This window comes from Canis lupus, chromosome 25, assembly GCF_048164855.1.
Source record: "Canis lupus baileyi chromosome 25, mCanLup2.hap1, whole genome shotgun sequence".
Lineage (NCBI taxonomy): Eukaryota > Metazoa > Chordata > Mammalia > Carnivora > Canidae > Canis > Canis lupus.
The window spans coordinates 35907510-35922407 of NC_132862.1; the positions used below are offsets into that span (position 1 = coordinate 35907510).

General features: G+C 35.1%; 1 protein-coding gene across 1 annotated transcript in view; it reads left to right on the forward strand.

The window, feature by feature from the left end:
- The window catches only part of LOC140616709 (uncharacterized), a 49913-nt gene that overhangs the window by 19722 nt on the left and 15293 nt on the right, over positions 1 to 14898 (forward strand). Inside the window, exons 7-11 of the mRNA XM_072797429.1 lie at positions 10163 to 10234; positions 12660 to 12737; positions 13222 to 13275; positions 13793 to 13944; positions 14389 to 14442. Of these exons, the coding sequence (XP_072653530.1) occupies positions 10163 to 10234; positions 12660 to 12737; positions 13222 to 13275; positions 13793 to 13944; positions 14389 to 14442 (410 nt within the window). The remainder of the gene's footprint in view (positions 1 to 10162; positions 10235 to 12659; positions 12738 to 13221; positions 13276 to 13792; positions 13945 to 14388; positions 14443 to 14898) is intronic.

The window sequence follows — 14898 nt, forward strand, 5'->3', positions numbered from 1 at the left end:
CTCAGAAAAGGTTTCTCAGAAAAACAAAAACTAAAAGTTTGTGATCACTAAACCAGCCCTACAAGAAATATTAAAGAGGACTCTTAAGTGAAAAGGAGGAAACAAATGTGACAAAGACAAGAAAGAATCAGAGAAAATCCCCAGAAACAATGACAAAACAAGGAACTAAATGGTAATAAATCATTTCTGTCAAGAATTACTTTAATTTCAATGGATGAAATGCTCCAAATAAAAGATATAGGGTGTCAGGATTAATTAAGAAAACAAAATCCCTGAGAAGCCTGGGTGGCTCAGTGGTTTAGCTCTGCCTTCAGCCCAGGGAGTGATCCTGGAGACCCACATCATAGGTCTGGATCCTCCACGTAGGATCGAGTCCCACGCCGGGCTCCCCAAATGGAGCCTGCTTCTGCTTCTCCCTGTGCCTGTGTCTCTGCCTCTCTCTCTCTCCCTCTCTGACTCTCATGAATAAATAAATAAAATCTTTTAAAGAAAAAAGACAACAAAATCCACCTATATGTTCCCTAAAAGAGACTTTGTTTTTTTTAAAACTAAAGATACCTACAGATTGATGGTGAGGGAGTTGAGAAACATTTATCATGCAAATGGAGATCAAAAGAAAGCAGGAGCAGCAATACTTATATCAGACAAACCAGATTTGAATACCAAAGCAATCTTTTGAAAGAAGAAAACTGGAAGTAACATGCTCTTAGATTTCAAACATAGTAGGGAGGGGCAAGATGGTGGAAGAGTGGGGGTCCTCAACTCACTGGGCCCCACAAATTTGCCTAGATAACTTTTAAAACATCCTGAACACCTACAATTTTGACCTGAGATTTAAAGAGAGAATAGCCAAAATGCTACAGAGAGAAAACTTTTTACTTCTAACAAGGTAGGAAGGTGAAAAAATAAAAAGAATAAACTAGGGGAGGGGAACTGTGACTAGCAGAGCTAAGATAGAGTGGTGAAAGCCTTCGGGGCAGGAAAGCCCTGACCTGGAGAAGTGGGAACTTTAAAAATCCACACCTGAGCTTTCCCTGACAGAAAAATGCTTAGCAGGAAAATTGGACAGAATTGCAGGAGGGACAGTGAAGCCTCAAGATTCTTGGAGTCACTATAAGAGGAGGGGCGCTCGGGAGAAACTCACTGCAAACTAGTATCAGTAAAGGGCTGGAGTGCCACAGCCCTCTGGGGGCATCTGGGAGAAGCCAGTTGGTTAAGTGGGCCGACTCCAGAGCTGCCATTACCCTAGAGGCTGGCAATGGATGGAGGTGGCTGTACACCATTCCCTTTGGGAGAGGCGGTCCCTGGGAGCTTGGGTCTAGTGGCAAGGGGCCCCCGGATCCCAGGGCACTCAAGCGGACAAAGCCAGCGATCCTTCATTCTCTCTGGGACAGATGGAGGTGGGGAGGAAACAGGAAAGCAAGAACTCTTCTGCTTCTGGGTGTCCCACAAGCTGTGCAGATCAGTGCACCTGCACCTGCCACCAGGAGCATCTAGGTTAGTATGGACTAGGAGACTGCATTAGTTACTTGTGGGGAGCTTGACTCCAGAGTGGGAAATCTAGCTGCCGCCATTTTTGTTTTTCCTCTTTGTTTCACCTTGAGGAGGGGCCACTATATGTGAACAAAGGCCTCACAGGATAAACAGCTCACACTGAGCCCAGCACATGGAAAGGGGTGGGGCATCTCTACCCAGGGACAGACACCTGAGAATCAGCACAGCTGACCTCTCCCCCAGAAGAGCTGCTGGAAGAACAAAGGAAGAGCAAGTTTATTGACCAAGCAGCACTGGAAAGCTCCAGGACTGTGGGAAAATAGTCAATAGAACAAGATGGTTTTTTTTCTTTCTTTTTCTATTACGACTCATTTTTATATCAGACTAAAAATGTCCAATATTTATTTTTCCCAGCTTAAATACAATATTTTACCAGCTCTTCATTTTTAAGTTTTCTTTTCCTTTTTGACTTTCATATTTCTACAATTACATGTCTTAGATATTTTTCACTTCTGGATTCCCTTCAACATATTCAGTTTAATTTGGGGAGATATACAAGATATGGCTATTTGTTTTTTGTTTTTTCTGCCTCATTTTGTTTTACAATGGGGGAAGTTAGTGCCTTCTAAAACATGAACAAAATACACCCAGAACCAAGTGGAACATCGTCTTGGTTCATTCTATGAGATTATAATCTCCCTTCCCATTCTGTCCCCATCTTTTATTTTGTTTATGTTTTTGTGGTAAATGTTGGGTCTTTATATAAGTATTATTGGTTTATATAAATTTGGGATTAAGCATCTTCTAACATACAAACAAAATACACTCAGAACCAAGAGGATCACCCTCTAGGACCCCTCAGGTACACTGCAGTGTCTCTTCACTACCACTTCCTCACCACCACCATCCCCCCCCCCCCCTTTTTTCTTTGTTTTTGGTTTTTGGCTTTTTATTTTTACTACTTTGTTTTAAAATTTGCTTTCACTTTAATGGTTCTATTGTTTTATTTAGTCTGTTTTTTTTTTCTTTTATTTTCTGATCTTTGATCTCTTCAGAATCATCTAGGGTGTATTTTACTTAGGTCATGGTTGATATTTTTGACTCAGCTCACTCATACAGCCCCTCTGCACTAGACAAAAGAATGAGAAGGAAGCATTCACCACAAAAGAAAGAACCAGAAACAATACTTTCTGCCACAGAGTTACAGAATATGGATTTAAATATAATGTCAGAAATTCAATTCAGAAGTACAATTACAAAGTGACTGGGCTCTGGAAAAAAAAACATAAAGGATTCTAGAGACTTTGTTACTGCAGAATTGAGATCTAATCAGGCAGAAATTAAAAATAGATTAAGTGAGATGCAATCCAAACTAAATGTTCTAACTGCTAGAGTTAATGAGGTGGAAGAGAGAGTGAGTGACCTAGAAGACAAGTTGATGGAAAGGACTGAATCAGAGGACAAAAGAGAAAAACAAGTAAGAGCCCACAAGGAAAGGCTTAGGGAAATAAATGATAGCTTGAGAAGGAAGAATATACGTCTAATTGAGATTCCAGAAGAGAGAGAGAGAAAGGACCAAAAGCATATTTAAACAAAACACAGCTGAGAACTTCCCTAATTTGGGGAGGGAAACAGTCTTTCAGATCCAAGAGATAGGACCCCCCAAAATCAATAAAAACCATTCAACACCTTGACATTTAATAGTGAAACTTGCAAATTTCAAAGATAAAGAGAATAATTCTTAAAGCAGCTTGAGATAAGATATTCTTAACTTATATGGGGAGAAATATCAGAAAACAGCAGACCTCTCCACAGAGACCTGGCAGGCCAGAAAGGGCTGGCAGGATATACTCAAGGTACTAAATGAGAAGAACATGCAGTCAAGAATACTTTATCCAGCAAGGCTCTCATTCAGAATAGAAGGAGAGATAAAGAGCTTCCAGGATAGGCAGAAACTGAAAGAATATGTGACCACCAAACCGGATCTGCAAGAAATATTAAGGGGGATCCTGTAAAAGAAAGAGGGAGCCCAAAGAAACAATCTACAAAAACAGGGATTGAATAAATATACGATGACACTAAATTCATATCTTTCAATAGTTACTCTGAACATGAATGGGCTAAATGATCCAATCAAAAGACTCAGGGTATTGGCCTGGATAAAAAAGGAAGGCCCATCTATATATTGTCTACAATTCATTTTAGATCTAAGGACACCTCTAGACTGAAAATGAAGGGGTGGAGAGCTAATTGCCATTCAAATGGTCCTCAAAAGAAAGCTGTGGTAGTAATCCTCATATCATATAAATTAAAGTTTATACCAAAGACTGTAGTAAAATATGAAGAGAGACACTATGTCATACTTAAAGGGTCTATCAAACAAGAAGACCTCACAATCATGAATATTTATGTTCCTAATGTGGGAACAGTCAAGAAAATCAATCAATTAATAACCAAAGTAATGAGATACTTAGATAATAATACACTATTAGTAGGAGACTTCAACATGCCACTTTCAGCAAAGGACAGGTTTTCTAAGCAGAACATCACCAAAGAAAAAAGGGCCTTAAATGATACACTGGACCAAATAGATTTCACAGATATATACAGAACTTTCCAACCAAACGCAACTGAATACACATTCTTCTCAAGTGCACATGGACTCTCTCCATAATAGACCATATACTGGATCACAAATCAGGTTTCAAACAATACTAAAAGATTGGGATTGTCCCTTGCATATTTTCAGACCACAATGCTTTGAAACTAGAACTCAATCACAAGAAGAAATATGGAAAAAACTTAAAAACATGGAGGTTAAAGAGCATCCTACTAAAGATGAATGGGTCAACCTGGAAATTAGAGAATTAAAAAGATTCATGGAAACTAATGAAAATGAAAGTACAACTGTTCAAAATCTTTAGGATACAGCAAAAGCAGTCCTAAAAGGGAAATATATCGCAATAGAAACAACCCTCAAAAAATTGGAAAAAACTCAAGTATACAAGCTAACCTCACACCTAAAAGAATTGAAGAAAGAACAGCAAGTAAAGCCTACATCGAGGAGAAGAAGAGAGATAATAAAGATTTGAGCAGAACTCAATGACATAGAGACCAGAAGAACTGTGAAACAGATAAACAAAACCAGGAGCTAGTTCTTTGAAAGAATTAATAAGATAGATAAACCCCTAGCCAGCCTTATTAAAAAGAAAAAAGACTCAAATTAATAAAATCATGAATGAAAGAGGAGAGATCACAATCAATACCAAGGAAATACAAATGGTTTTAAAAACACATTATGAGCAGCTATATGCCAACAAATTAGGCAATCTAGAAGAAATGGATGCATTTCTGGGAAACCACAAATTACCAAAACTGGAACAGGAAGAAATAGAACACCTGAATAGGCCAATAACCAGGGAGGATATTAAAGCAGTCACCAAAAATCTCCCAAGACACAAAAGTCCAGGGCCAGATGGCTTCCCAGGGGGATTCTATCAAACGTTTAAAAAAGAAATAATATCTATTCTACTAAAGATGTTTCAAAGGATATAAAGGGAGGAAATGCTTCCAAACTCGTTTTATGAGGTCAGCATTACCTCGATTCTAAAATTAGACAAATACCCCACCAAGAAGGAGAATAATAGACCAATATCCCTGATGAACATGGATGCAAAAGTTCTCACCAAGCTGCTAGCCAACAGGGTCCAAGAGTACATTAAGAGGATTATTCATCATGACAAAGTGGGATTTATCCCCAGGATTCAAGGCTGGTTCAACACTTGTAAAACAATCAACATATTAGATCACATCAATAAGAGAAAAGACAAGAACCATAGGATCCTCTGAATAGATGCAGAGGAAGTATTTGACAAAATACAGCATCCATTCTTTATTAAAACTCTTCAAAGTGTAGGGATAGGGATATGAAAAGCCCACAGCAAATATAATTCTCAATGGGGAAAAACTGAGAGCCTTTCCCCTAAGATCAGGAACACAACAGGGATGTCCACTCTCACCACTGTTATTCAACATAGTACTAGAAGTCCTAGCCTCAGAAATCAGACAATACAAGGAAATAAAAGGCATTCAAATTGACAAAGAAGAAGTCAAACTCTCCCTCTTCGCAGATGACATGATACAGTACATAGAAAACCCAAAAGATTCCACCTCTAGATTGCTAGAACTCATACAACAATTCAGCAATGTGGCACAATACAAAATCAGTGCCCAGAAATCAGTGACATTTCTATACACTAACAATGAGACTGAAAAAAGAGAAATTAAGGAATCTATTTTATTTACAATTGCACCCCAAAGTATAAGATACCTAGAAATAAACCTAACCAAAGTGGTAAAGGATCTATACCCTAAAAACTACAGAACACTTCTGAATGAAATCGAGGAAGACACAAAGAGATGGAAAAACATTTCATGCTCATGGATTGGAAGAATAAATATTGTGAAGATGTCTATGCTACCCAGGGCAATATACACATTCATTTCAATCCCTATCAAAATACCATGAACTTCTTCAGAAATTTGGAACAAATAATCTTAAGATTTGTATGGAATCAGAAAAGACCCTGAATAGCTAGAGGAATATTGAAAAAGAAAACCAGAGCCGGGGGCATCACAAAGCCAGATTTCAAGCTGTGTACACAGCTGTGATCATCAAGACAGTATGGTACTGGTACAAAAGCAGTGGAACAGAATAGAGAACCCAGAAATGGGCCCTCAACTTTATGGTCAACTAATATTCGACAAAGCAGGAAAGAATATCCACCGGAAAAAGGATGGTCTCTTCAATATATCATGTTAGGAAAATTGGACAGCTATATGCAAAAGAATAAAACTGGACCATTCTCTTACACAACACACAAAGATAAACTCAAAATGGTTGAAAGATCTAAATATGGGACAAGAATCCATCAAAATACTAGGGGACAACACAGGCAACAACCTTTTTTGAACTTGGCCACCATAACTTCTTGCAAGGTACATCTAAAGGGCAAGGAAAATGAAAGCAAAAATGAACTATTGGGACTTAATCAGGATAAAAAGCTTCTGCGCAGAAAAAAAAAAGTCATCAAAACTAAAGACAACCTACAGAAAGGGAGAAGATATTTGCAAATGACATATCACTAAGGGCTAGTATCAAAATCTATAAAGAACTTATTAAACTCAACATCCAACAAACAAAAAATTCAATCATGAAATGGGCAGAAGACATGAACAGAAATTTCACCAAAGAAGACATACACATGGCCAAAAAGCATACTAGATAATGTTCCACATCACTTGCCATCAGTGAAGTATAAATCAAAACCACAATGAGATACCACCTCATACCAGTGAGAGTGGTGAAAATCAACAAGACAGGAAACAACAAATGTTGAAGAGGATGTGGAGAAGGGGGAACCCTCTTGCATTGTTGGTGGGAATGCAAACCGGTACAGCCACTCTGAAAAAGAGTAATGGAGGTTCCTCAAAGAGTTAAAAATAGAGCTACCCTATGACCCAGCAACTGCACTGCTGAGGATTTACCCCAAAGATACAGAGTAGTGAAACAAGACACCTGCACCCCAATATTTCATAGTAGCAATGTCCCCAATAGCCAAGCTGTGGAAGGAGCCACAGTGTCCTTTGACAGAGGAGTGGATAAATAGGATGTGATATATATAGAGAGAATGGAATTTTACTTAGCCTTCGGAAAAGATGAATACCCACCATTTCCTTTGATGTGGATGGAACTGGAGGGTATTATGCTGAGTGAAATAAGTCAATCAGAGAAGGACAATCATCATATGGTTTCACTCATACGGGGAATATCAGAAATAGTGAAAGGGATTATAAGGGAAAGGAGGGTATCTGAAAAATTAGAGAGGAAGACAAACCATGAGGCGTTCTTAACTCTGGGAAACAAACAAAGGGTTATGGAAGGGGACCCAGTCCGGGGGTGGGGGTAACTGTGATGTGGGGCACTGAGTAGGGCATTTGATGAGATGAGCACTGGGTGTTATACTATATTTTGGTAAATTGAACTTAAATAAAAACAAATTTTAAAAATTTCAAACTATACTACAAAGCTGTAGAAATTTGTGCAGTATGGCACAACAATACACATATAGATAAAAGAAATGGAATACAAAGTCTAGAAACAACCCTGTATTTATATGGTCAATAAGTATATGACAAAGGAGGCAATAATAGACAATAGGGTAAAGAGTCTTCAGTAAATGGTGTATTAAAAATGGAGGACTTTGTGATAGAGAATAAAACTGGACCACTCTTTACATCATACACAAAAATAAACCTAAAATAAGTTAAAGATCTAGAAATAAGGTCCCAATCCATAAATATTCTAAAGACAGGATAGGTGACAAAATCTTAGAAATAAATCTTAATTTTACTCTTTTGGATATATCTCCTTCGGTAAGGGCAACAAAATGAAAAATAAATAACATCAAGGTATAAAACTTATGCTGATCAAGGAAAGCTTCAACAAAACAAAAAAGCAGCCTAATAAATGTAACAAATTCATATGATATATAATGCAAATGATATATCAACAAGGGGTTAATATCCAATATATATAAAGAAGTCCTACATCTCAACACCAAAAGAACAAAAACAAGAGATTTAAAAAAAATAGGCTGAGGACCTGAATAGATATCCTTGGAAAGAAGATATACAAAAGGCCAAAGACACATGAAGAGATGCTCAACATCACTGATCATTAGGAAAACGTAAACCAAAACTGCAAAGAGATATCGCCTCACACACGTCAGAACCAAAAAAAAAACAGGAAATAAAAAATATTAGACAGGATGTGGAGAAAGATAACTTTTGTGCACTGTTGGTGGCAATTTAAATTGGTGTAGTCACAATGGATAGCACTATGAAGGTTCCTCAAAAAATTAAAAGTCAAAATACCATAACGTGCAGAAAATCCACTTCAGGGTATCTATTTGAAGAAAATGAAAACATTCACTTGAGGAGATATAACTACCATATATTTATTACAGCATTACATGCAATAGCCAAGATATGGAAGCAACCCATGTGTCCAACTATAGATAAATGCATAAATAGCAGCTACACACACACACACACACACACTCACACACACACACACACACACACACACACACACTGGACTATTACTTGGCAATGAAAAAAGAATGAATTTTTTTGTCATTTTGACAATATTGATAGACCTACAGGGTTTTATGCTAAATTAAATTAGACATAAAAAGACAAATAATTCATGATTTAACTAGTAATGTGAAATCTAAAAACAAAACAAAACAAAAAACAACTGAAATATACTCATATGTAGAGAAATAAAAGTTGTGATTGCCATGAGTGGGGTGGAAATTCTGAACAGTTGAAAGGAAGTATGTGGTATCTTTCAGTCATAAAATAAATAAGTCACAGGAATGTAAATCATAGCATACAGAATATAGTGGGTAATGCTGGATGAATTTTTATGGTGATAAATAGTAGTGAGCTTTATCATAATGGTTGTATCAGAAGCTATATAAATTTTTATCACTATGTTTATACTACAACTATATAATATTGTATGTCAATTGTCCATCATTAAAAATAAATACATGAAAATATAATTGTCATTCAGTTTTGCAAAAATAAAACAGAATGAAACAAAACACAGAAATACAGACCAGGCAAATACACATGTAAATTTCCTTAAAAATTATTTGCAAGTGAACTCCAATAGTGTAAAAAACAGGAAAAGATTTCCGTTACTGCAAATTAAGCAATTTAGATTTAATGTTTTATTTCTTTTGATGTTCATGTGTCATTTAATTGTGTTTTAAAAGTACTTTCTCTGGCCTCTCCCAATTTTTTCAGTGAGGTGAAATTTTCAAAAATTACATTTGTTTTTCTCCCTACATAGTCTTAGGGTTTTCTTAATTTACAACAAATATTCCTATCAAAATACAAGCAACAATTATCATTGAAGGATGAATAAATAATAATATAAATAATTATTTAATATTCAAATCTGGTATGATGCTATTGTTCAATTTTATTCCTTCACACAGAAATTTAGTTTTTTAAAGCAGAAACATAAATAACTTACTTACAAATAACAAAAAAATTAATTGCAGGTATATTAACAAAGTCAAAAATTGAGAAGTATGGAAACTGATGTCATTGCAACAGAGATAAAATTGATTATAGCAAGTCTTCAAAATTTGTGTCAAGTATCATTAAATATCTGTCACTGGATGATGGTTTTAAAATATATTCAGTATAATAAATGTGACATGGCAAGAGCATTAGAAAGAAGAATGTAATGCCAAGATTTAGCAACCTTGTTTAAAAGCAAAACTTAAACATCTAGGACATTTCTCATAAGGCCTAAGTCCTCCGTGTTTGTGAATCAGATGGAAGTGAGTGACAGCCTGGGTGGCCAAGTCTCTGACCTCAATATCTTGTGGAACATAACAATTTCTCAGAGGTACTTACCAAGGGACAAACTAAATGACACACTACAAGCTGAAAGTCTCAGACATTCTGAACGTGTGTGATGAGATAAAGTGTCTTCAAAATGTAAGAATTTCCTGTTCAAATTTTAAGTGACACATTGATGAGAAATCAACTTTTTCCACTATTGCCTCACTCTGGGTTCTCACAGGGCCGGCAGTCTGTGAAGACCACAGATATTGTCTGACCTCCCACTGGAAGATGCAAGACTGGCCAACAGAAGGTATGTGTCACTACTGCCCTGTCTCTCTCCTAGACACCTCATTTAGTGGGAGATACAAATGCTGGATGGGGTGCAACTGAGGTACAATTAATATATAATTAAATCACAGAGAACATTGGTATCTTTATTCCAGCAATTCAGAGTAACAAACAAAAGTGAATTTGAAATACATTGGAGAACTTCTTAAAATATTCAAATTCTTGCCTGAGGAGAAGTAAGTAAATGCATATACACAGGCACAAACTGTTTGCAAATCAAGATAACTCAAATGAGATCCCATAAGCATCAAGACAAGGAACTCAATTTGGACTTTCATTAGTTATAGATATAATCAGATAAATTTTTTATATTTAGTTGAGCCTTTAAAAATTGATTCTTAAAATGAATCCATCAAATCACAATCAAATGTAACTCTTCATACATTTGCTTAGATGAAGTGCTTTGATTTTTCATAAAAAGCAAAATGAGGCACGTTCTATGAAATGCTAATTTGAATTTAAGTATAAACAATCAAGACTTTTTAAAAAGTTGAATAAGTTTTAGTAAAAGAAGTTATTTAATACTGAAAGACACCTCTATCTAGTGAATTATGTTACATGGTTTAAAGGATATGAATGAGTACTGATAATGTGACTATTCTGCTATAAATAATCAAAATAAATGATGTATAACTGACAGCTTAGAAACCCAGGTGGAGTATTAAGTGCTTTATATATATTATTTTATACATATTTTAATTCCCATTTTATTTTATTTTTTTTTAATTTTTTTTTAATTCCCATTTTAGATTAGTAAAAACTAGATAGCTAGACAGGAAGTTATTTGTTAAAGGTCATACTTTGTAAGTTTGAGAGCTACGAGGAATTCCAGATCTCCCTGACTGGAGAGTTCATTGACTGAATTATGAAAATATATTGATTTAATTTATTGGAATTCTGTATACAATTAAACCACCCTCACAGCTTTTGACATTCATAGATGTTTCTAGAAGTTTGTACCAACAGTGTTGTTCCATCTGTTCCAAAATATCTACACTTGTTTTATCTTTTGTTCCAAAAGATCTACACTTGTATTTATCATTTCATGGTTTCATGTCTTTGCCATCAAATCAATGTCAATTTCTGGTGTTAAATAAGTACTTCAAAAAATATTTATTGTTTTTTTGTTTGCAATATGGTTCAGGTTTAAGAAGTTTACGTGTTGTGACATTTTTCAAAATATAAAATCTTTCTTTTAAAATTTAATGATTTCTCATAACTCAACAATTATTCAAAGTAAAAATTCACTTGATAGCACTGCATTACCCTTTAGTAAAGAAATATAAGTCCAAAATAAAAGTCATTTGCTACAGGAAATTCCTACTTGTGCTAAAACTAGTATTCCTTAATCTTAGAGCACTCAATTTTTAACCAGTATGGACTTAAAAATTGTCCAAAAAGTTGGTATAGCATTTTTTCTGATACAGCATTTTAATTTTAATACAGTTGTTCTACTACCATTGAAGTGCTTCTGTGCAATCTGACCTTATATTAAGGACAATATTATTCCTGAATTGCTTTCTCCTTGACAACTTTATTGCTTTACATTTTTTAGTCAATACTGTTGTGTCAAACATAGAACGTCATTGTAGAGATACCTATTCTATCATAAAACAGTTCTTCAAAGATGTAAGGAAATTAGTACCAGATTTTACATTGTTCAACTGCAAATGAACTCACTCACCCTACACTCCACCCCGTGTGACTGTCCTAGCAGTCTTGTCACTACATATACTCTTCATCAAGTCCTTCAGTTCGGTTCCACTCAGCACTGTGCCTGCCACTACTCACCTGAAGAGATGAATAACCAAGGGGTTACCTATGGAGAACTTAATATCATGAAAAACTCAAAAAGACAGCAAATGAAAGCTAAGGGCACTAAGTGTTCCACTTCAGTAACTGAGCAGGAAATAACCTATGCAGAATTAAATCTTCAAAATGCTTCTTGGGATCTTCAAGAGAATGGAAAGTACTACCACTGCAAAGGTAAAACATTCACTACACACACAGCATAACTGTTCTAGGATGTACTCTTGGGGTGCAGGGGCATAGGTGAACAAGTAGGGAATGATCTATATTTTTCATTTGTGAGGATCAGAATGTGGAGTAGGGATATGGTACTATAATTGAAACTGAGAACTAACTGTGTTCAGGAATTGTAATTTGTGGTCTTTATCACATCTTATGGGGTAATAGATTTACTGCAACTGCAACGATATATTCTGAGAGAAGATTACAATGGTCGATACAGTTTGGGGGCCATGTTTTTATATGTGACTCCTTGTGCATCATTGGTTCTCTTGTATGTAAATTTCCTAAATGATTATTTCCATCCATCCTTTGTCAGTGTTTTCATTTCTCTTCCTAATATTTACCATTATGTCCAGAGAAGCTCATTGCTGGGATCCTGGGAATCATCTGCCTTGTCTTGATGTCCACTGTGGTCACAATAGCTGGTATTCTCTGTAAGTGTTTGAATGACTACAAAGGAATTTTTCACTTTAATGATCATCATCAGTACCCGTTATACCTTGAAATATTGCATAACATTATTGAATTGTATTATCTCATTTTAATGCCCATATGCTAAGTGTGGAATGGTTATTTTGGATTTGTCACATTAGAAATAACAATAAGGTAAAGATTATTATGAATATGTTCAGATTTCATACCTCAACAAGTTATAGAAGAGGCCTTATTGAGATATACAAATTAATTCTTGAGATTAGTTAAATCAAATACTGTAGGAGTGGTGAGGTTTGTTCTTCAGGCTTGAAATACTTTTTCCCATGTGTTCATCATTTTATTAACTTTTAACTGGTAAGATCAATTTTATTACAGAGTTTTCTCATCCTAAACAATACACTAAATTTCAAACTAAGAAACTCGAATCATATGATTTATTTAGTTTAATATTAAGTTTTAAGAGGATTGCTTTAAATTTTCTAGCTACTAAAGGACTGAAGCAAAATAAGACATATCTGGAAACAAGGAACCAGAGAGGTACAACATCATTTTCAAAATTCTGTTGTTAGTATAATTTCTATTTTATCTCTATCTTAGCCTAGGAAAAGATGACAATGGATTATTTATGGAAAAATAAATTAGAAAATCATGTAATAAACTCAGAAATAATGATTATAGGAGGGTATTACTTTTAATGGAACAATCTGAATAAATACTCATTTAAATCTCCATATCCATTGTTACCTTAATTTCACTCCTGCTATATATAGCATGGTAAGAAATGAATCATTTTACTATTTTTAAATAGTAATTTCATTCAGTAAACTCTCAGGTCATGTAGAAATGGATATTTTTGTGTGTTTGCTTTATATGAACATATACATTAGGGAATGCTAGACCAGCCATTCTTTGCTGAGTGTATGAGCCAATTTTGTTCTATTTATACCATCCTGTGAGCATGTATGGGTATGTATACATATGCAAGTATGTAACTTAATTTGAATTTCTTAATATTCAAACTTCTTTTGGATGATATTTTATAATCTTTCTTTAGTTTATCACTGTGGTCATTGTCCGAAAGAGTGGTTTACATATTCCAACCATTGCTATTACATTAGCACTGAAAGAAAACCATGGAATGAGAGTTTGGCATCCTGTGCTTCTAACAACTCTAACCTGCTCTGCATAGATGATGAAGAGGACATGGTAAGATTTCAAATGTTTCCAGATTTTATTAAAAACTTAAAAGTTAATATTATATTTAATTTAATTAATAATTATATGAGGATTATTTTCCTCTAAGCATTAGTATGAAATTACATGGTCACATATACGTATATATTTCAGTATATGAAATTATCCCTATATTTCTCTAGTTTATTGTGTAAATACACGTTATACAAAATAGTCCCTTGTTCTAAAACTCAGTAGCCTCAAAAAACTTAATATAATAAGTTCTGGTGATTCTATAACACCATTTTTCTGGGCTGTGAATCATTAGAATATTCTCTTTTGTGAGATGAGAAGTGCTTGAATATGTCTCTTGCCCATTTCTATGAGATGGTGTCTTCTTTTTCCTTCTTAGACGTCCTTCTTCTAGGGGCGCCTGTGTGGCTCAGTTGGTTAAGTGTCTGCCTTTCTTTGGCTCAGGTCATGATCTTAGGATCCTCGGATACAGTCCCTCATTGGGCTCCCTGCTCCACAGTGAGTCTGCTTCTCCCTCTCCTACTCCCCATACTTGTGCTCTCTCTGTGTCAAATAAATGAAATCTTAAAAAAAAAAAAAAAGTTCCTGTAATATTTTAGATATGAGCTCTTTTCTGAGTTTATAAGATGCAAATGGATTTTTGACTCTGTGACTTGCATTTTTACTCTGAAATTGGGGTCTTTTAATGACAAAAATTTATTAATGTTACTCTGGTCCAATTTATCATTTTGGGTTTTAGTAGTTACTTTGGACTGATTTCAGAAGTCAGTCAACGGACATGAATATAATTTCCTATGTTACTCTCCAGGATTTATCTATCTTTATTTCTTTATTTTTTAACTCTTAAATAGGGTTCATGACCTATTGGGAATTTATTTTTTGTGATGCTGTGAGATAAAATAAAAGGTTACACTTTTCTACATCATGACCTAATTTGTGGAGTATAATTTATAG